This window comes from Muntiacus reevesi, chromosome 21, assembly GCF_963930625.1.
Source record: "Muntiacus reevesi chromosome 21, mMunRee1.1, whole genome shotgun sequence".
Classification (NCBI taxonomy): domain Eukaryota; kingdom Metazoa; phylum Chordata; class Mammalia; order Artiodactyla; family Cervidae; genus Muntiacus; species Muntiacus reevesi.
The window spans coordinates 11,588,779-11,612,486 of record NC_089269.1 but is presented as its reverse complement, the minus strand read 5'-3'; the positions used below and the strand labels follow the sequence as shown (position 1 = coordinate 11,612,486).

Here is a 23,708-nt window from a genome sequence, read left to right as displayed (position 1 = left end):
CCATATAAGACCATGGGTTTGAAAGCATGTGGCTTTCTAGATGAGCTAAACACAAAACTATAACCCATAATACTGGTTAATCTTGCCGTTTGCTTTTATCATAGAAGATTTAAAATTTGTGATTCTTGAATTTGAAGCCAGTTTAAATTGTACATCCTTAAAAAGCACGTATTTGATAGGCATCCAAAGCACAAAAATGGCCAAATCATTTTGGAAAAAGAAGGGAATATAGGTATCCCAGCAGACAGAATCAGCTGACCTCTAAACGTTTAAGCTGGCTGTCTAGTTTTCTAATATGAGTTTATAATGACGATTTAACACACAAAAAAATACTTCATGTCATACAGGTGTTCATGACTTTTAATAAATGTGACCAGGCCTTTTGTGGAGCTGAAATTGCTTGGTTATATTGCCTGCTGGCAGAGTCACTTTTAACTAATGACCACCTTCTGAGAGGGAGGTTGCAGTGTTAACTGTCCTGGGTCTCAAGAAACAATAGCTCTCTGAAAACTCCTTCCAGTTGCCCAAACATTAGAATGCATTATAAGGGAAATTCAAATCAACTGCTTTTAGAATTTGAAAGTGAAATAGTGATAGAATCAGCCTTCATTTGGAGATCTTGACATTCGACTTAAGAGAAACATCCAGTTTATCACAAGATTGGCCCTAAAGTTAATAAATGAATAATTACTGTTGAGGTATCTGCTTAGTCGCTCATTGTGTGCGACTCTTTGCAAACTCGCGAACTGCAGCCCACCAGGCTCCTCTGTCCATGGGGATTCTCCAGGCAAGAACACTGGAGTGGGTTGCCATGCCCTCCTCCAGGACATCTTCCCAACCCAGGGATCTAACCCAGGTCTCCCACACTGCAGGCAGATTCTTTACCATCTACGCCATCAGAGAAGCTCACAGTAGGTATTTTAGTAAAGCATAAATGAATGACAGGGCAGCTTCCTCAAGCTTCCTCAGATAGCTTCTTGTAGTTAAATGGACATGAATATGAAACTTTGTTCAGCTCAAAAAAGAAAAAAGAGAAGCTTTAGTTCATCTATTATTACCTTCCGTTGTGTTTTTCCCTACTTAGTTTGTTTGTAGGGACAAGGAAGGAAGGTTGGAAAGAATCATTACCTGTTATTTATTACATAACTTTGTAAGGGCTGTCCCTTCCTTCAACCCACTGCCCCCCGCAGGCCTTCCTCATCAGTGATAGCATGATCTTCCACTGGTGGGATTACTCTGCTCTCCTATTCAGAGCTGAGCGTCTCTCACCATCTGGCCCCCTGACCTTTCTACCCCATCCTTATTCCATACTTTCCCGTCTTTCTCACTTAGTCTTTAGCCACACCAGACTTCAAGGAGTTCTTAAAGCACACGGCGGTGCTTCAGTACTGCTTTTTTTCAGTGTTGGAACATGGAAACCTTTTCTGCCTTCCACCCCAAATTTTTCCCGTTCTTCCTTTATAACTTTCTCTGCTCACTCCTGCGTAGAATTGTGTGTTCCTTCACATCAGTGAAATGTCGGATTCTCTGGGATTTCCTTCTCTCACCTTCCATGACTCTTGAAGGAAGGCCTAAATTTACTGCATGCTGTTTGGTGCAACATGTAAGGACCTCATGCTGGTCAACAGCAGAAATTGGAAAGGTGTTGAATAGTGACCTTGCAGAGGGAAAGTTCCTGAAGGAAGTGTAAGTGATTCTAGAGCTATTTTAGCTTATGCTTGACGTTTTATTCTGTTCCTTCATTTCTCCATACCCCAAATGCTTCTTAGAAATATGCCACTGGTTCTGAGTTCAGTCTCTTCTTCATTCCTGCCACCTCAGATGATGGACCCGAGCTCTTCTGAACTCATTTCTTTTCCCACCAGTTGTGTGTGTGTACTTGGTGAAACCGCTTAAGTGTTCTGTACTTCTGGGGGTTTTTTAAATTATAAATTTAGTGATTGGGCTTGATTTCTAAAAGCAGTTGTATTGCCACAGTTTTCTCAAGGTAAAAACTATTTATTAAGTGTCTATTATGCTGTATGTACTTAGTACTATGATAGTTGCCATGGGAGAATTTTAAAGTCTCAGTGCTTATACTCTTACCAGACAGGTAAGATATACACATGAAACAATTACGAGCAGTGTAAGGTGGTGTATCCTTAACCACTATGGGACTGTCAGAGAACCACTGCCCCTTTTTGATCTGGCCCCACTTGCAGACTGAATGAAGCCTGGGGAAGAAAACAGGAAGACTTAGTCACTTTAAGGGAGTAGCAGGTGCAGAAAGATTTAACAGTGGCTCCTTAATGTTTACCATGCAGTGACAACCTTCCTGCTTATCATTTTAGTCTCCTTGATGTCATATCCTGCCCGCAGACCCTAACACAATCCAACTCCTTGCCCAGGATGAAGGAAATCCAGTGTGTTCCAATAGGTTGGATTGTCCCAGTGGTTAAGCAGAATGAAGAACAGAGAATTTGTCAATCTTTTTGCTTTTGGTCACTTAATATATGCTTAGAAAATAATGACCTTTGTTTTAATAACTCCTGAGTCACAGATCACCCTAATTTGGGATTTGATCTTCTTTCTGAGCTATGGCTTTGGTTCTCTTTGTTCTTTTTGGTTGGCCCTTTGAAGATTGTCTTTTTCTTTGCTTACCTTGAATGTAGTGGTAGAGATAAAGCTAGTTCAGACAGCTGAGAAATTATTCAGCTGTTTTAGTAGATCAAAGGTAACCAAATATGCTACTCATAAAATGTGCCCTCTTCTTCTCTGTCTCTACTGAAACCTGGTCTTCTTGGATAATAGTAGAATCCTAAAATAGAGACTGTTAATTCTCCCATTGCCTCAGTATCTGAGGCGCTGGAAATGGGGGCATGACTGTCTTGGCTCTGCACTACCACTGCCAGACTTTCCGAAAGCCCTTCCTTGTTTTATTGTCCCCTGAGTGGTGATGGTCCTCTGTCATTCGTATGCAGTCAGCTATTGAGCTTCAGGTCACTCTTGCAATCTACCTTTCTCCTGTCAATCTTGGGAGCATGCTGCGTGTGCCAGCTCACCTAGCCACCATCAGAAATGAAAGACCAGTGTATTGCAAAATGAACACTGTGTGTCTTTTGGCTCCTAGTACTGGAAGTGTGTGGATTGTTAAAGAGAAAGGTTCAAAATATGTGGAACCAGAAGCTAGTCTCTGGAAATTTCCCTTTTTAGTTCCTGGCTTCAGGATTTCTCTAGCTCCATGTAAAGCTCATCCATGCACGTGAGCGTATGCTAGATATTTTCTCTAGTGTTTTTATGTATTTTTTAGTGATACGGTTTCCTCATATGTCATCCACAGCGTTGCTGGAGGTGGAATTTCTTTATGCTGTACCTGACTAACCCCTGCTCGTTCTCTGGTGCATGGCTTTCCTGATTCTCCTAACTAAACTCGATCCCCTGTTACACTTTCTCATACTGCCTTGTGATTTTCACTACAAAAATTAACATTGTGTGTGTGTGTGTGTGTGTGTAAAATATACTTTTTGTATGGTCTTTTGTTGTCTGTCACTCTTTTAGACATTAAGCACTCTGAAGAGAAACCACAACTATTTTTATACAGTGAAAATTATAAAATAAAATTTAAAAGCAAAATTATACAGTTTCTTAAAATAAGTACTTTAAGAATTACCTTAAGGTAATGCTAATAAGGTAAGCAGGTTGGAAAGAAATAGGAGGTTGAAACAGTCCTGGACTCGGTATTCTTCCCTCACTATCTCCCTATCCATACCCTTTGTGGGCCTATCTTGCAGACCTCCACCTTAAGTCAGTGTTCCTAACATGTGACGTAGCTGAGAACAGTTTGTTTTTCTGAGATATTTTGCATTATGAATAGATAAATCTCCTCTAGTTTGCCCTAGACATAGTTGAGATTTTTTTACATTTTTTTAAAAGAACATTATGGCGGGGGGTGGGGAGGAGAAGGATGGACGAAAACTAAATGATAAATTTTTAGTATGCGCATCCTTACCCTGATGTAATAATTACGGTGCTCCCTGGTTGTAGTGGGAACACTTGCCCTTTCTTTTCTTCAGCCCTATCTAGGGACTCATTGTCATACTTTCCCTTTATTGTTTATTGTCTAAATATCTCCCTCATCCATCACTTCCTAGATAGAGGAAGAGGGCAGGCAACTGGGTGTATATGGTCTTCAAGGAACTGAGAGAGTCTTGTAGCTGAGGAGAAAAATCTATAGGAGGGACGTAGTAGGCAAGAGAAGAAAACGGACAAATCATAGATGTGGGAATATAAGATGTGTGTGTGTGTGTGTGTGTGGTGTATGTCAGGGGGAGGGTATTTCTTGGAAGAGTAATCAGGGAAGGTTGGATTTATAAAGCAGGGCCACATGAGGATTAACGTTCAGGGACACTGCAAAGTTAGGACTGCAAGCCTTTGCAGAGAGGGTATTTCCAGTTTTGCAGTGTGCAGTAGTTTTTGTAACTAAAACTTTTTCTACTGATTTCAAGATAAGTTTGAGATTATTCTGTTTCATTTTACACTGAAGTGTTGAGGGGCTATGCCATTTGTGGAGTTCTGTGAGGATATGTTCAGTGATCATTAATTTGCATTTGTGAAATTTGTGCTTAATGCTGTTTCACAGTCACTGTGTTGGGAGCTTGGATACAGTTTTAACACTATTGACTTGAATGCGGGTTCGGCTCCTCTTGTTTAAAATTTGGATTAAAGCTCAATCAACATACTTTGGGTGGTCTCATCTTCTCCCCTTTGAGAAGCAGATCCATATGACCAAACTCCTTAACAATTTGGCAAGACGGTAGGCTTCTCTCATGAGACACCCAAGACAAGAATAGCAGGGACATTAGAGGTCATTCCTGAGGTAGGTTGCCAGACCATGGGGGAAGTTTGTCCAAAACTTGCTTTCACTCTCTTCAGCCTTAGCTTATGCTCCTAGTTGTTTCTTTTTTATAAAAATGAAAAATTATGAAATTTTCCATCAAGGTCTCAGAGGAAAATGGAAGAATAAACTAAGGATGCAAAGGAGTTTCAGAAATGTCAGCAAGTAAAAGAGCAAGCAGTGCTGTATCTGGGCAGTGATGGCCGTGTGGAAACTGTTCATCTTTGCCATTGTCCTTGCTGGGCGTACTTGGTGGAGGGCACAGTCGTCACTGTCATTAAACTATTGAAAGAAAAGGAGGATGTGTACTCATCTACAATGTATACTTCCTAAAACTCTGTTTCTTGGACAGTTCTTCAGATCATTTCCATTCATGCTCAGAATTTCTATGACATAATACTCCAGTGTTTTCAAATAAATTAACCTCCATGGTTGAACTTTATCTGTTTTTTATTATTGCCTTCAGATCTCTAAAAGAAGTACAGACCCGTGTGTGTGTGTGTGTGTGTGTCTGGGTCCAAGTGTCTGTGTTTCTTTGCATGTGTGTGTGTCTGTGTCTGTGTTTGTACAAGAAGGAGAGAGGCGGAGAGAGAAAGAGGGAGGAATTCTCTTGCATTTATTAGGTTTTAGTCTGATGTCAAGAAACAAACCCAGTGGGAACATCCTGCTTCCCGTCCATGATTTATTCTCCTTTTCTTTCCTGTAGAGCATGCAGTGTTTATCTACCTTGGGTAGGTTTTAAACATACAACTATAAATAACCGAGAAAGGAGTTACATGTCCTGCTCACCTGCCAGGCCCAGTGCTTTACTAGCTGGGGCGCTTACTTCATCTCCCTAGGTGCACACTCCTGATTACAATACATACCTCATTCATTGGTTTCTCGTAGATGTCCTCCTGCCAAGGGGCAGATTTTGCTTGAAAAGCATCTCGCTGGAGAGCTTCTAGCACCTTTTTTGGAGTGACAAACCCATACTGAGCTTCTAGCAAAGCCAAGTCCATTTTTTCAGCCTTTAAAACGCCTATGACTTCATCTCGAGCCTGTAGGAACAAAAGGCATTTCAGAAAGCCCACTTTATCTACGAGCAGTCTCTGCAAGTGATTTCTTGTGTTGAATGTTTTTTCTTTTTTCTTCTCTTTCAAATATAAACATCATATTCCGTTATAGCATAGCACCTTTTAGAAAAGGTAGCAAAACTATGTCCATTTATCCTTCTTACACTCTAGTTACACATGAATAATGCTTTTTATTGTGGTAACTAGACAACATGGAGAGAATTCTACATTTTTCATTGTGTTTGACAAGTAGATAACATGATATTCCTCAATGGACTGGTATTTTCATATTCAGGGATATGAAATAAGATTGTCCTGTATATATAGCAGCTGTTTATTTTGTGTAGGTTAATGCTGGGGCAAATCTAGGAGCCAGTGCATGTGAGGTATAGAAGCACCTACTGTCATTTAAAACTGACCCAGAAGTCATCAGCTATTATTGTTACCCTTCCGTGCCTGTGCGCTGAAGCAGGGTGAGCGCAGGATGTGACCTTTCACATGTGCATGCCAATCGCGTGTCATCATGACAGCCCTTTTAGATGTGATTAATTACTCTTCGTGTTGCCAGAAGAGAATTCTGGGTATGTGTCCTTACGCTTTGCTTTCATGTGCATACAAGTATGGAGCACAGATAGCTACGTCTGTGGCCGCCTAGACGCCAAATTCATAAGCAGCCTTCCCCTGGAAGCATGAGGGCGATAATTCTAAGCCAGCTGACCTGCAGTTCTCCCTCCAGAATGCTGAGAAGAAATAAGAGGTCATCTCTTGAGAGGTCTTCTCCTTGGTGGCCATTACCACTGTGTGACTTAGGATATGGAAGGATTGCATCCGACTCACTGGTGGGGTCTTTGTCTTGCTGTCTCTGCTTCTTGTCTTCAGGCCCTTGGAAACTGTGGTCTTTTCCAGGTCTTGGAAATTGCTTTGGGGCTGAGCCCTCCTTGTCACTGCTTTTGGAACGCATTCTTTAAGGGCTGGAAAGAAGAAAGACAATTTGTAACGCTTAGTGGAAGTGGAATTTTAATAGGAGAACCTATTACTGCTTTGACAAGTCTGCACTCATGTTATATTTACCGCAGCCAAAGACTCAGTCATTCTGAAGTCTACAGCAGAGAAGGGCATTAGCAGATTCATAAATCACAGTCTTATTTACACTTCTGTTTTTAAAATCAACATTTTAAAAAATGTGTTCTGCTTTGATTAAGGCCACTTATGTCCATGGGTAAACAGACCGTATTTGAACTTCGTCCACCAAGCATTCCACCTGAGGGACCTGGGTCATACCTCCAACCTTGGCTTAAGTGCCTACTTAAGACATGCTTAACATAATTATAAAACAGTAAATTTGCTAATTATTCTAACTTTCTGCAGATTCACATTGTGGTTCCACAAGGAAACCCTTGTGTAACTTAAAAAATGTTTTTAAATTTCTTAGCCTTTGGTGCTTTAAGATAGAATTATAAGAATTACTGCTACAAAATACTTTGGGTTATTTTGTTATGATGGTAAAGTCTAATATTAAAGGAATGAAGGCTTGGTTCCTGGCTGCATCCCTGACATTCTGTTAAAATTCCAGAACTGTCCTTGGATAAGTCAAGGTTTTATATTTAGAACCCTTATCTCCAAAATAAGAACCCTAGTGCCTATGGTAGTTGATTTTTATGAAAACAATATAAAATAAAGTAATACTTGAGGGACAATTTTAGCTGTACATCTTAGTATATAGGTATTGAAATTAATTTACAATAGCACAATAATTTGTTCCACCTTTGAGGTTTCTAATGAAAAAGGAAAATATCAGTTGAATTTACAGTCTACTTCAGTGATGTTCAAAGAGATTGTTAGTTTTACTCGTTCCTACAAGTCAAAAAACTATCATCATCATTGGTGGCTTGCTTTTCATTTGTAATAATATTTCTTTAAAAATCAGAAAGGGTGGAACTTCACTGGTGGTCCAGTGGCTAAGAATCTGCCAAAAAAAAAAAAAAAAAGGATCTGCCTGCCAATGCAGGGGACATGGGTTCCATCCCTGGCCTAGGAACTGAGATTCCACATGTTGGAGGGCAGCTTAACCCGCGTGCCACAACTACTGAACCCGTGCACTGCGACTGCTAAAGCCCGCTCACCTAGAGCTCGTCCCTCACAATCAGATGAGCTACTGCAGCCGGAAGCCCTCACTACCGCAGCTGGGGGGTAGCCCCGCTCACCACAGCCAGAGAACTCCCACGGACAGCAGTGAAGAGCCGGTGCACTGCATCAGAGACCCCTACAGCCAAAATGACATTAAAAAAAATTCTGGAGGGAATTCCCTGGTGGTCCAGTGACTGGGGCTCTGGCGTCCACTGCAAGGGGCACAGCTCTATCCCTGGCTGGGGAACTAGGCATGGCCAAAAAGAAAGAAAAAAATCTGGAGAAGTTCAAGCATACAGAGAGGTATGAAAATATAATGAATCATTATATGCTACCACACAGATTTGTAAAATCTCTATTTATTACATATTTGGGTAATATCTTACAGATTAACCCAAAGAATCCAATACATCAGAAAATAGTTTTTTAAGTAAAATATAATAGATAAAGTAGAATCCCCTATGTACGTCTTCCTTAACTCACTTTCTACATATCCTACCCCATAAGTAACTGTCTTGAATTTGGTGTTTAGTCTTCCCATGCATGTTTTATACTTTATATTTTTAATGCATGTGTATATATTGCTGAGCCATTTATAGTATTACTTTGCAGATTTTCAAACCTAATGTAAACATAGCATATTGAGTGTAGCATTCTGAAAGTTTTTTTGTACTATATTTTTGAGATTCTTACTTGTTCCATTTTACTTATTTTACATATTTGACTGTTATATGGTATTACACTGTATGAATAATCCACCATTTACTTATCCATTTTACTGTTGATGGATATTTAAATAATTTACATGTTTTTAATATTAGAAAAAAATGCAGCTGTGAACATATTTTTATATTTTCTTCCTGTGTACATGCAGTTCTTCAGGTATTCTTTATGGCATAAGAGTGGGATTTTTGGACTCTGCCATATTGTGTTCTCAACATTGCTAGGGATTACTGCTCTCCTGAGTGGAGTACCAATTTATAGCAGAGTATAAGTGTTCTCCTTGCTCCGAATCTTCAACGATACATGCTATTATGGAATTTATACCAATCTGGTAAATGAAGTGGTATCTGATTTGCATCCTGAATTAATAAGAGCAGCATCCTTTTATGTGTTTAGAAGCCATTTGAGTTTCTTCATAAATTGATTGTTCATAGTCTTTGCCCATTTTCCTTTTGTAAATATTAGTTGTCTTTTTCTTCTGAATTTATAGAAACTCATTACATATTCTATAAATTACTGTTTTGTTGATTAAATGTTTTGCTGTTATTTCTTCTGATAGTAGCTTAAACATTTTCACTTTATGTCTTTTGTGGTAAAGAAGTTTTCAATTTAATTTAGTCAAGTTAATCGGTTTTTAAATCAGTTCTTTATTTTTTAATTGGAGGGCAATTGTTTTACAATATTGTGTTGGCTTCTGCCATACGTCAGCGTGAGTCAGCCATAGGCATACACATGTCCCCTCTCTCTCGAACTTTCCTCCCACCATCCCACGCCTGTAGGCTGTCACAGAGAACTGGGTTCGAACTCCCTGCATCATACAGCAGATTCCCACTGGCTCGCCATCTGACTTGTGGTAAATATATGCTTCAGTGCTACCCATTCAGTTCTTCCCACTGTCTCCTTTCCCCTCTGTGTCCACAAGTCTGTCTCTATTTTTGCATCTCCATTGCTGCCCTGCAAATAGGCTCATCAGTACCCTTCTAGATTCCATATACATGCATTAATATATGATACTTGTTTTTCTCTTTCTGACTTAACTTCACTCTGTATAATAGGCTCTAGGTTCATCTGCCTTATTAGAACTGACTCAGATACATTCCTTTTTATAGCTGAGTGATATTCCATTGTATATATGTACCACAACTTCTTTATCCATTCATCTGTCATTGGACATCTAGGTTGCTTCCATGTCCTATCTGTTGTAAACAGTGTTGCAGTGAACGTTGGGGTACCTGTGTCTTTTTAAGTTATGGTTTCCTCAGGGTATATGCCCTGTAGTGGGATTTTTGGGTCATATGGAAGTTTTATTCCTAGTTTTCTAAGGAATCTCCATACTGTCCCTCTTAGTGGCTGTATCAGTTTATATTCCCACCAACAGTGCAAGAGGGTTCCCTTTCTCCACAGCCTCTTCAGTATTTATTGTTTGTAGATTTTTTTTTTGATGGCCATTTTGACTGGTTTGAGATGATACCTCACTATGGTTCTGATTTGCATTTCTCTAATAATAAATCAGTTCTTTTCTTTATAATTTGCATTGGAAACCAAAATTTGAGCAGTGGCAGTATAATAGAATGGTTAAGACCATGAACTCTGAAACCACTCTGCCTGAGTTCATACCTCTCCTCCATTACTTACTGGCTATAAAACTTTAGCAAGTTACTTGATACCTCTCTGCCTTTCTCATCTGTAAAATGAGGATGATAATAGTAGTATATTCATAACCTAAAGTTGCTGTGAGGATTAAATTAGTCAATACATGTCATATGCTTGCCGCATGCCTAACACAGTGTTATCACCAAATAAACATTAGCTTTTATTATTAGCATTATTAACTTTACTTTTATTCCCTCCAATTTTATAGTGATTCTGTATTACCTTTATAGTTAGAAAAAAATTTAAGAACTAAAGCAAGTTTATTTGATTATCTGTTTTATCTAATGAATTGTGAACCATGAATTCAGGGAGAAAGAAAAGAAGTTTGAAAGAATGGTTTTGTGTCTTTCCTGGGTACTCTATTGAAGAAGTCAGTTCCACCTTGCTGGCATCACTTGAGAAATCAGAGTACAGAAGAGTTTAGGAACCCTGAGGACTTCATAACCAACCAGCTAAGCCTCTATTCATCTCTCCACCCATCCTTCAACAAGCATTTATTGAAGGCCCACTGTGTGTCCTGCACTAAATTGGTTATTTATGGTGTGACTGTCTTAATTTTCTTAATACAGGTGGCACACTTTCAAGTGTAAAGTTTATGGAAATAGTTTGTAAATCTGGGGTCATGAAAAGTGCACTGAACTAGACAGAAGTCAGGTGAAAAGAATTCTGTCGCAAATCAGTTGTGGGACTTCGTTAAGACGTGACCCTCCTGAGTGCAGTATCCTGATTTGTGAGGTGAGGGGGGTGAGGAGGTGATCTCTACGGCCCCCTTTCTCCTAGGATATATAATGATTCTTGCCACTGTGCCTTTCTTTTAGCATAGATTGTCAATAGTGTATTTCAAAGACATGAATTTGTGGGTCTGCACCCTATAGGAAATCCACAGAAATCTAAACGCTGCATATGGATATGCAGTAAACCTGTGACTAATGGTTTTCACCAAAGTAGAGATCACAGGTAAAAGACAGCGCTTAAGGAAAGAGTCCCAGAATTAATTTCCAACTGAGAATTGTTCAGTAGCCTCATCCTAATAATCAGGCTGTAAAAGCAGAACTTGAAGGTGTTAGTGGCTTACCCATTTATTATGTATTTTGTCAGTAACAAACCAACTATCAAGTGGTACTAGTGGGACACCCTGCCTTAAAGTTACAGTGTCTATCTGGAGAAATTTAAAACATTCATTTTCAAAGTTTTAACAAGTCATGTAGTATGTTTTCTCTATAATTCGTGTTCATTCTGACTTCCCTCCATCACACATTTATTTCCTCTATTAGCTGCTAGAGATCAACAGTGATGGTGGTGATGGTGGTGGTAATGTTGATGATAGCTAATACTTAATGAGTAGTTACTACATGCCAGGCATTCTTCTAAGCATTTTACGTTTATTAACTCATTCAGTTCTCCACAACAGCCCTATGAAGTGTGGGGATATTATTATCTCTGTTTACAACAAAGAAATGGAAGCACCAACGAAGCCTGCACAGCTTGTAAGTGGAAGAACTGGGATTTGAATCCAGACGACCTGGCTCTACCAGCTGTGCTCTTAAAACTCGTGTCTCATGCTGTCATACTGTACTGGACATCAGGCTGGCTATACTGCCAAAGACAGGTGCTTATAAACACCCTGTCTGAGACGGGCACAGACATCATGTGTGAAGAACGCTTGTAGCCATGCTGAAGAGACGACTCATGAATAACTACAGTGGAGATGGTCAGTGGTTTGTGGCAGTAGTTGTCCCTGACTGTCCACTACTTGGCCTTCCCTGGTGGCTCAGCTGGGAAGGAATCAGCCTGCAGTACAAGAGATCTGGGTTTGATCCCTAGGTTGGGAAGATCCTCTGGAGAAGGGAACAGCTACGCACTCCAGTATTCTGGCCTGAAGAAGTCCATGGAGTGTATGGTCCATGAGGTTGCAAAGAGTTGGACATGACTGAGCGACTTTCACTTTCACTCCACTACATATAATAAGTCCAGGAAAGGATTTATTTATTTGAGAAATGCACAGGCATAAAGGGAGTATATTTTTATGTAGGGATGGAAGGTTAAGATATATAGAATTTTTGACTGTAGAAAGCCCTATTATGTGTATATTTGTGTACTAATAATTAATGTTCCTATACTAGCATATTAATAAATGCCGTGTACCTTATGAAAACATACTCAAAAGTAAAAAGGAAAAATATGAATAAAAAATAAGAAATCCAGTTTTTTTTCTCCCACCCCATTGGATTATCTTGATCACCTCAGGGAGATCATTACTCTGGCCTATAGGCATAACGGAAGGTTGTTAATGTAGAGTAGATATGTCTAAAACACTTAAATATTATGTACCACTTTGTTTATATAAATGTTCTCACATGAAAGACAGGCCTTGAGTTTCTTCTGTCTAATTTAATAGTCTCCATTCATGTGTCCCATGGAATTTCTGACCCGGTGTTTCATGCCTAACAGCTATTCAAGAAAATGACTGATTTGTTCCTTCTGCTTTGTGGGCTGTCCACAATTTAGGTAACATTGCTAAATAACTGTGGCTTAAAACTCTGTAGGTCACTGCATTTTCAGTCATCTTACAGCTCAACTGGGTGTGAATGGACTAAGATGGGGCTCACTACATATCTGACTCTCAGCTAGACAAACTTGATCTCAGCCAGATCATCTCATCTCTGCTCCACGTGGGCTTTCAGCCTCCGGTGGGCTACACCAGGCTTCCCCATACAGCAGACTCAGGGCAGCATCCCAAGAGTATGATGAACGGTGATCTGTGGCAGTAGTTGTCACCGACTCTCCCCTGCATCACTTATTCTCCCCTACTCCAAGTCTTCAGGTTTTTTGGTAAAAGAGCATTACAAGGCCACCCCAAATTCAGGAAGTGGAGAAACAGATTCCACTTCTTGATGGAAGGAGCTGCAGAGTCACATTGCAGGGGACTGGGAAGAATTAACTGCAGCCATTTTTGAAAAATGCTTCGTCCGTCACACTGACAGATTCATATTGCTGTGAAAATCAAATAGAAGCCTAGTTTAAAAGAGGTCAGATATGTTTGGTTGTTTACTTCTTTTAGTTTGAAGCATAGGGTTATTTTTGTGACTTCTATGGTGCATTTCTGTGCTTTTGTCTTAGCCAGGTAGTCAAATGTGGAACAATGGCCTACTGATAAGAATCAACTTGTATTCTGTTACTATTTATTAAGGATTCCTCTGTCACCATTAATCTTATCCAAGGTATGCCTTCCAGAATTCCAAGATAATGTAAGTTTCTGTTTAGCAGGGTAGCTTGCTAAGCATTGCTCGTAAGCAGTGCTCGTTGAGTTTAAGGCAACTCTGAACTACTACAGGGCTTTCCAGGAGGCTCTCATGGTAAAAGAACCCACCCGCCTGTGCAAGTTACATGTAACAGACGCAAGTTCCACCCCTGGGTTGGGAAGGTCCCCTGGAGGAGGGAATGGCAACGTTTCTTGCCTGGAGAATCCCATGGACAGAGGAGCCTGGCGGGCTGCAGTCCGTAGAGCCGCACTGTCGGACACGACTGTAGCGACTTAGCATGAAGCACAGACTGCTACAGCAAACTGAACGGATCTCCATATACGCGCTGTCTTCCCTCACCTCTCATTCTTTTTTTTTTAACTGAGTTATAGTTTATATACATATTATATGTTACAGGTGTAAAATATAGTGGTTCATCATTTTTAAAGGTTGTATTCCATTTATAGTTATTATAAAATATTGGCTATATTCCTCCTCACCTCGTTGTTAAAGTGAGTTGAGTGAAATCCTCCAGGAGTGCACAGATCATCTGCCAATGATGTTATTTATAAATGATTTTTTTTTTTAAAAAGGAATGAGCTGAAACATTTTTATGTTATGTTTATCCTTTTTAAATTGTTTAGAGTTTTTCTGAAACCATATATCTTCTTTGGGGCCTAGGGAAAACAGCTTCAGCATTCTGGCTGGTGCTCAGTTGGGTTTGTGAGCAGACCCTTCGTGTGCAGACTTCGGGTTGACTGAGGAGTGTGTGTCTCCGCGTGTTTACAGTGGTGGAGTTTCCTTATGCTTCTGCCAACAACCACAAAACGACCAGTAATGAGAAGTAATTAAGTATCGAGAGGAAGACAACAAAGATGTGGATTTCATGATTCTCTCATGCTTTGTATTATCACTGACTTCATTGTTTCTCTTGGCAAATTTTTATGCATCTGGGCTTGGCCCAGGGGTGCGTACTGAGGAAAAGAAAAACTTTGTAATAGCAGCGGTGGTTTGGGATTTTCAGGTTGCAAAGGGAAAAAATGGAATGGAAAATTGCTTTTGTTTATAACAAATTATGATGCCTTGCTCTTTGCATAACTGTCGCTAGTGACATCATGCCTGATGGTTTTGCAAAGAGGAAACCTGCCTAGCTGTCAAGTTTAACACAGCCTAATGTGTTGATTATCTGTGACTCTCGGAGCCATAGAATGGCTCCTTCTTTCTCCTTCAGAAATGTAAGAGAGTGATAGACTGGGAATCACAAAACAGGACTTCTGATCTCAATTCTGCTTTTAATTAGCTAGGCTCTGGGTCGTAGTTTGTAAAATAAGGATATTAGGCTGGGTTGGCCCCATGAGGTCATTCAGGATGAAACAAGGTTTATTTTCCTTAACCTCTACCCTGGTCCTCACTCCCTAATGGGCCCCCCTTACTACAGAATTTGTGCCTGAGAGTAGATGATCTCTGAGGTCCTGGGACTTCCCGCTTTAGAATTTTGTGCTTCTCTGTTGTCTTGTATCTATGGATACAAATACAGTGCAGTTGGCCCTGAGAAGCAGATTCTGCTTTGTTTTCCTACGCAGTGACCTCGGTCAGTTTTTCTTTGGCGTAAGCTGGTTGAAATTGTGATATATTTTGGTAAGGATGTGTTCATGCAGAAGAAGGACAAATAGAATTTTTTGCAATTATTTACTTAATTTAGTTACAGGAAATAGCCAAATGTCATTTGAGGCCCATTTTAACTACCACCTCCCCCCAGCATACAAGCCCCTAGTCAACTCCTTATTATAAATGTTGAATTTTCTTAATCATCTTTCTTTGTATAACAAAAACTGCTTATTCTACATAATTGGATGCTACTTAGACATAATTTAGTCTCTGCATACCTCTGTATTTCCATGTTTGAATGGTGGAAAGAGGTTATTTGGCTGTATAAAAGAACTTCAAAATGCCTCAGTGAAAGAAATTGGTTGTGGTCTTGATCATTTACTATGATATTGGGTAACCAATCAAAACTACTCCAATTTAAAGAAGAAAATAACAATGATAGCTTACATTCAGTACTTAGTAAATAAATACTAAGTGCTTTCTTTTGGTTAACTCCTTTAGTCTTCTCAAAAACTTTTTCTCTGTTTTGCAATAGAGGAAACTGAGGCATAGCTGCTAAGTTGCTAAAGGTCATACTGCTAGAAGGTAGCAAAGCCAGGTCCCAGCATGGGTGTCTGGCTTTAGAATTCAGCAAATCACTATGCTGTATCTACTTAGGGTCTCATAAGAAGGTATACTTAGTAAAGGAAAATACCCTGCTTCAACACTGTTATTCAATAAACATTTTTGAAGTACCTACTCTATCAGTTATCATATTTGCTAATTTGTGCAAGCTTATTTTTGTATCTGGACTAATGTCTTTTGTTGATGTGTTTGTACAGTTTTTTGTACAGTTAATTCTGGCTACCCAGAATTACACAAAAATCTGAATATTAATGAATTCACAGCTTCTGGCCCTTTCAGCAGTTGGTCTATTCAGTAGAGATATTTTGTTTTCATGCATCATTTATGTGCAGAAACTAAGCTACAAAGTGACTTTTCTCAGACACTTGGCTAGCGTCTTGGGTGTGGGCAGAGGGGGCTTGGGAAGAAAGACTGAGATTATGGGCTCACATGGATCTGGATGTGAATCACTGCTCCAGCATGTTAGCTCTGTGGCCTTGAACAATGTACTGTACCTCTGTGAGCCTTCAGACGTAAAATGGAGATAATGCTACATGGTCATGAGTTTATTGTTCATGCTCTGTGAGCTTAGGGTTCCTGTTGTTCATGTCTGTCTCTGCAGTGTTCAACAGAGTTGGACCTCAGCAGGGCTTCATTGGAATGACTGAATCATGCAGTCCTCCATAGAGCTGATTGGCTATAAGTATCAATAGGGACTGCCTCATAGTAAAGATGAGTCATCTGTGAACCCCGGGCTAGAAATTCAGAAAAATGGCACTGAGAATCTGATAGAAGCAGCTAATGTGTATAGACCTCTTACCACATGCCGGGTGCTATCTTAAATGCTTTGTGTAAGTCATCATTTAATCTTAAAGAGTTTGACCCTTAGTAAAGACTGTAGGAAAGGGCATGGTAAAGCTAAACTAAGGGTGGAGACTCTCAAAGACAAAAATTAATATCAAGATGAGGGTAGTCCCCTTCATGAATCACAGCCTTGTAGCGGCAAAAGGACATAGTGCTGTGATGGCCATCTGAGACAGATGGGTTATAGTGAAGAGTTCCGACAAAATGTGGTCTGCTGAGGGAGGAAATGGCAGCCCACTGCAGTATTCTTTCCTGGAGAATCCCATGAGCAGTATGAAAAGGCAAAAAGATATGACCCTGAAAGATGAGGCCCCCAGATCAGAAAGTGTCCAATGTCCTACGGGGGAAGAGCAGAGGACAATTACTAATAGCTCCTGAAAGAACGAAGTGGCTGGGCCAAAGTGGAAACGACACTCAGTTGTGGTGAAGGTAAAGTCCGATGCTGTAAAGAACAATACTGCATAGGAACCTGTAATGTCAGGTCCAGGAATCAAGGCAAACTGGACGTGGTCAAACAATGATGGCAAGGGTGAACATGGACGTCTTAGGGAATCAGTGAACTGAAATGGACAGGAATGGGCAAATTTAATTCAGATGCCCATTATATCTACTACTGTGGGCAAGAATCCCTTAAAAGAAATGGAATAGCGCTCATAGTGAACAAAGAGTTCGAAATGCAGTACTTGGGTGCAATCTCAAAATCGGTGGAATGATGTTGATTCATTTCCAAGGCAAGCCAATTCAACATCACAGTAATCCGTGTCTATGCCCCAACCATTGATGTTAAAGAAGCTGAAGTTGACCAGTGCTATGAAGACCTACAAGACCTTCCAGAACCAACACTAAAAAAAGATGTCCTTTTCATCAAAGGGGATTAAAATGCAAAAGTAGGAACTTAAGAGACACCCAGAATAACAGGCAAGTTTGGCCTTGGAATACAAAATGAAGTAAAGTAAAGGCTAGCAGAATTTTACAAACAGAACACACTGCTCCTTGGAAAGAAAACTATGACAAACCTAGGCAGCATATTAAAAAGCAGAGACATCATTTTGCCAACAAAGTTCTATGTAGCTAAAGCTCTGGTTTTTCCAGTACCCATATACAATGTGAGAGTTGGACTGTAAAGAAGAATTCTGCTGAACATCAAAGAACTGTTGCTTTCGAATTGGGGTGCTGGAGAAGACTCTTGAGAGTCCCTTGGAGTGCAAGGAAATCAAACCAGTCAACCCTAAAGGAAATTACCGCTGAATATTCATTGGAAGGACTGATGCTAAAGCTGAAGCTCTAGTACTTGGGCCACCTGATGGGAAGAGCCACCTCATTGGAACAGACCCTGATGCTGGGAAAGGTTGAAGGCAAAAGGAGAGGCAGCAGAAGATGAGATGGTTGGATGGCATCACCTCACCAACTCAATGGACATGAGTTTAATCTAACTCCGGGAGATAAAGAAGGACAGGGAAGCCTGGTATGCTACAGTCCATGGAGTCACAAAGAGTCAAACACAGCTTAGTAACTGAACAACAACCATCAGGGTAGTGCGGGCACCTCCACAAAGTTTAGTGTGTGTTTGCGCACATGTGGGTGGAGACGGGACACTCGGTCCCCAAGACTGACTAGAAAATTGCAGTTAAAGTCACTGAATTCTCAGAACCTTTATCATACATACCCTGACCCTTGGTTCCACCTCACCCTCACCTCCCTGATTACAGGTTCACATGCGTAAAATGAGTTCAACATCTGCCACACCCCTTTTTATTTGACGGCACCTTGAACAGTCCTTAGTCCTGTTTTTATGCCTGTGACATAATGCAGTGCCATTTAAACTCATTTGTAGGAAGTTTGGGGGATGAACTGTTTTGATGGCAAGATGGCTGCATAACGCACAGTCAGTCTGTGCCAACTGGAGGATGCTCTTCACCAAGGGACAACCTTGAAAGGGATTCAGTGCCTTAAGCTTGAATGTGTTTAACATTTAGGGAGCAGACTGTCGGCTGGCTTTACATTTCCACTTGGATTTCCCCCTCTCTCTGCGTGGATCCATAAAGCTATAACTTAGTTCCCTGAAAGGAGAATGGAAAGAGAAGTAGTAAGATTATGGGGCTCTCAGCAGAGCTGATTGAGCCCTTAATATTAACTGTCCCGTGGTAAATGTGATTCATCTATGAAAATACTGGCTATAAATAGATGTTAATAGTGCTCAGTTGCAGATCAGCCAGGTTGTGCTTGCATGGCCACATTTGGGAGAAAAATCCTGTTGAGTATTTTATTGGGTTTCTCTTAAAATGAAAAAAAAGTTTGTTTCCTTTTATTGCCCTAGTCACCCACATTTGAAGACACTAAATTCAGCCAGCTAAGCAGAGCTATCTGATGGCTAAAAAAGACACATTGAAAACCAGATAACCTAATTTAGCAATGCCCCCCCCCCTTATCTTTTTCTTCCATTTTCAGTAAAAGTCATTGACACATTCCCTTAAAGGTGTTTTTACTTGTAGGGAAGGCATGAATAGGGCTTCAGAGAGGGGAATAGAACTTGGGGATCTGTGATTCAGGTCCATATTCTTAAGAATTCTGATTCCTAAAAGAAATTCAGGGTTACTTTCACATCAAATTTGAGGTTCAGAAGGCAGTGTAGTCATCTCATCCATCTCCCATAGTATCAGTCAGTTCAATCAGTTCAGTCGCTCAGTTGTGTCCGACTCTTTGCAGCCCCATGAACTGCAGCACGCCAGGCCTCCCTGCCCATCACCAACTCCCGGAGTCCACCCAAACGCATGTCCGTCGAGTCAGTAATGCCATCCAACCATCTCATCCTCTGTCGTCCCCTTCTTCTCCTGCCCTCAGTCTTTCCTAGCATCAGGGTCTTTTCAAATGAGTCAGCTCTTCACATCAGGTGGCCAAAGTATTGGAGTTTCAGCTTCAACATCAGTCCTTCCAATGAACACCCAGGACTGATCTCCTTTAGAATGCACTGGTTGGATCTCCTTGCAGTTCAAGGGACTCTCAAGAGTCTTCTCCAACACCACAGTTCAAAAGCATCAATTCTTTGGTGCTCAGCTTTCTTTATACATCCATACATGACTACTGGAAAAACCATAACCTTGAGCAGATGGACCTTTGTTGACAAAGTCAACATAATATCAGGCGCTAGGTATTTTCTGTGCCCATCTACGCCATTGTTACACATTGTCCTGTGCCCATCTATGCCATTGTTACATAGCTCTAAGTGTCTGAGGGCTTCCCTGGTGGCTCAGATGGTAAAGAATCTGCCTGCAATGTGGGAGATCTGGGTTTGACCCCTGGGTTGGGAAGATCCCCTGGAGAAGGAAATGGCAACCCACTCCAGTATTCTTGCTGGAGAGTCCCATGGACAGAGGAGCCTCATGGGCTACAATCCATGGGGTTGCGAAGAGTCAGACACAACTGAGCGACTAACACACACAAGTGTCTTGAAAGTGCTTCCTTGTGAGCTGAAATATAGCTTCCAGGATCTTTATTCATTTATCCTTCTCCTGCCTCAGGAGCTAAGTCAAGCAAGGCTGCCTCTCTTGCCACATGGTGGCCCTTCAGTGGGAAGTACTCTGTTCTTTTTTCCAGATGTAACACTCACCACACCTCACATTGTGTGGTTTAGTCTCCCTCATCCAACACACCATCTCACCACACATTTTGATTGCATCCCTTTTGAATTACACTTCATTACGTTAGGTGTTTCTTAAAGAAATGCATAGAGTTGGGCATGATTTCCCAGATAATAAACACAACTAAAGTAATGAAATGGTAAGAATATATACTTAGGGAAGACCTCAGTCTTCTGATATTGGATCTCAGTATAGATCAGATAATTTGATAGTAGGCATTTAATGAAGACTTATTCCAGTTTTGCCTATCAGATGAGTGCTTGTAATACCTTTCATGTGTACATTGCTCTTTATATCAGCAAATAGATATTCACCCTGTTTTTTAAGATGAAGAGTTCGAGGTTCAGAAAGCTTAAATAACTTTGGTTAATAAACCTTGAGCCAAAACTGAAAGCTCAGGCATTCTGACATCCCTTTCTCTCCATCTCATGCTAGATTTCTCAACACTGTGCTTTTTATAAACTTGAATATGTTCTTTGGTTGCTTGTCTGCAAAGTGCTCGAGTCAGAGAAGCTGCTATGCTGTAGATACAGAATAAACAGCCTGCCAGTGGGGTCTAATAGAGCAGACTTACATCATGGCTTTTCTTAGCTGTGTGTTCTGAAGAAAGGACAAAAAGAAATATAAAAATCTCTGAGTATAAATAGTTGATTTAACCAAGTTTTCCATTACAAATCAGTGGCTCTTTAAATATTCTTTTCTCATTTAAGGTTGACACAGGACTGGGAATGTTTTCCAGATCTGTGTGGAATAGAACAGAAGAAGAAAATTATTTTCATATAGTCCAAGTTAACTTTAAGTGCATTTTAAAATGCCACACTCCCAGCACTAGATCAGCGCTCTTGAAAATCATATGATTCTTTTAACAGTTTTCAAACTACATCACTTTTCATATTTCTTCCAAGTCTGTTCTCTGTTTTTTCTTAGAAGCATGGTGATATTGAGCCAGTCACTTAACCTTTCTATTCTCTTTGAATTTTTGTCTCTTTGGCTCTTGGAACCAATTTCTTCCAATCTCCTTTTTCTGAAACCCATTGGAAGTTAATGTGCCCATGGTCATGACCAGATGCAGACCCAGAAGCCAGAACTCTTGCCTACAGCTCTGTTGCTGTTTCCTTAGCAAAACTATTATGTTCAACAGGCCAGCCCCTACATCTTCAGCCCTAGAAAGATATGAATCTTAAAAGATAAAAAATGCATGTTTATAGAATCCAAGTTCAGTTCAGTCGCTCAGTCGTGTCCGACTCTTTGCGACCCCATGAATCGCAGCATACCAGGCCTCCCTGTCCATTACCAACTCCCGGAGTCTACCCAAACCCATGCCCATGGAGTCAGTGATGCCATCCAGCCATCTCAGCCTCTGTCGTCCCCTTCTCCTCCTGCCCCCAATCCCTCCCAGCATCAGGGTCTTTTCCAATGAGTCAACTCTTCGCATGAGGTAGCCAAACTATTGGAGTTTCAGCTTCAGCATCAGTCCTTCCAATGAACACCCAGGACTGATCTCTTTTAGGATGGACTGGTTGGATCTCCTTGCAGTCCCAGGGACTCTCAAGAGTCTTCTTCAACACCACAGTTCAAAAGCATCAGTTTTTCAGTGCTCAGCCTTCTTCACAGTCCAACTCTCACATCCATGCATGACCACTGGAAAAACCATAGCCTTGACCAGACGGACCTTTGTTGGCAAAGTAATGTCTCTGCTTTTTAATATGCTATTTAGGTTGGTCATAACTTTCCTTCCAAGGAGTAAGCGTCTTTTAATTTCAAGGCTGCAGTCACCATCTGCAGTGATTTTGGAGCCCATAGAACCCAAAGTGTCCCACAAATTTTTGTTGACTTTCTCAGCCTCTTCCTCACCCATTAGTTGACAGTAAGTCACCCTGACTGCCTTTCGGCCTCCTCTTGCCTAGACCTAGCTAGTGTGATAAAGAGCTCAGAGACGAATGGGAGATTTGAGATCAGGAGTTTCCATCTACAGATTCCAAATGACATCTTTCCTTTTTCTTTTATCTACTGACCTGTGACTGGAATAGAGCAATAGTGTGTTACTAAAACAAATGTTGCAGCTGGTAACGTCCCAGAGCAGTACTCAACCTTGCAGCCATTTTATTTCTCCTTTCCCACATCTACCGTTACTTAGTCTATCTTCCTGTACTGGGGAACAGGTCCCTGCTTGCCTCCTGCTTGCTAGGCATTTGCGTCTAGTCTGGCTCATGTGCCCTTGATCTTATTAGGAGAAAAGAAAGAAACTAAATTTGTAAAACTCCGATTATTTGCCAGATGATATGACTCATGCTTTCTATTCTTTACATCTCTTTTTTAAAAAAATTCAAACTCATGGACTTGATATTATTCTCCTTATTTTAAAGATGAAAAAACTGAGACACTGATAAATTCACAATTGAATAGAAATATAGGTTCAAGACTAAATACAGAATACCAATAAATGCTGTAAATAATGTCCAGTGTAAAAAGTGTGTTGGGAGCATTTGAGAGGAAATGTCTAACTGTGCCAAAGATTGGCGAGTGAAAGCACCTCAGAGATTAAGTTGAACCTTGGAGGATAAGAGTAGCTGGCTCATATGTACAGGCTGAATGTGGATGAAGAATAGTGTGTGGCAAATACCAAGTCATTCCTTGATATGAAGTAAAGGAGAAGACCAGCAAGGAAATTTGAATGTGTTTTCTATGTATTAGATGTTAATAAAAAGTTACTGTTAATTTAGTTAGCTGTATTAATGACATCATATTTATGTGAGAGAATGTCCTTTTTTATTTTTCTAGATACGTAGCGAAGTATTCTACTGTGAAATGATATGATGTCCTTCTCATATGTTCACATATGAGAAGACTGCAGGCCTAGGGTTGCAGACTCTAACACCTATGGAGGACAGACAGGCCTCAGACAGGAGTGGCTCATGCACTTTACTTTTAAATATTTCAGAAAAAATAAAGGCAGAAAGTAGATGCAAAATAAGTTTGGCAAAATATTAACGGTTGTTTAAGCGTGGGTGAGTACATGGTCTTTGTTATATTCTTTTTACTTTCTATAAATTTGGAAATGTTCATGACTAAAGATTTAAATAGACACACACCAGAGACATAGTGTTGGATACATAAACTTTTTAAGAAGTTTAAAGAGGAGGGGAGCAAAAGGTGCAAGGTAAAGAGAAAGAAGACACTAATTTCGGGGTGTCTGCCAGAGACAGAGAAGCAGAAAACTGAGCTGTGTCCCAGGAACCAAGAAAGAAAATGATTTCAAGGAGCAGAGAGCTGCTGTGACTTTTTTTTTAAACAACATTGCCACTGCTCAGAACAGTTTTGG

General features: G+C 40.4%; 2 protein-coding genes across 4 annotated transcripts in view; one reads left to right on the top strand and one right to left on the bottom strand.

Annotated features, from left to right (window-relative positions):
* Positions 1 to 23,708, top strand: part of CMSS1 (cms1 ribosomal small subunit homolog) — a 370,073-nt gene that overhangs the window by 113,908 nt on the left and 232,457 nt on the right. The gene's annotated exons all lie outside the window — the stretch shown is intronic.
* FILIP1L (filamin A interacting protein 1 like) overlaps positions 1 to 23,708 on the bottom strand; it is a 297,980-nt gene that overhangs the window by 107,216 nt on the left and 167,056 nt on the right. For both annotated transcript variants that reach the window (XM_065913766.1, XM_065913764.1), the window contains exons 2-3: positions 6,647 to 6,899; positions 5,740 to 5,913 (exon numbers count right to left, since the gene is read on the bottom strand). In XM_065913766.1, the coding sequence (XP_065769838.1) occupies positions 5,740 to 5,913; positions 6,647 to 6,889 (417 nt within the window). In that variant the 5' untranslated portion in view covers positions 6,890 to 6,899. The remainder of the gene's footprint in view (positions 1 to 5,739; positions 5,914 to 6,646; positions 6,900 to 23,708) is intronic.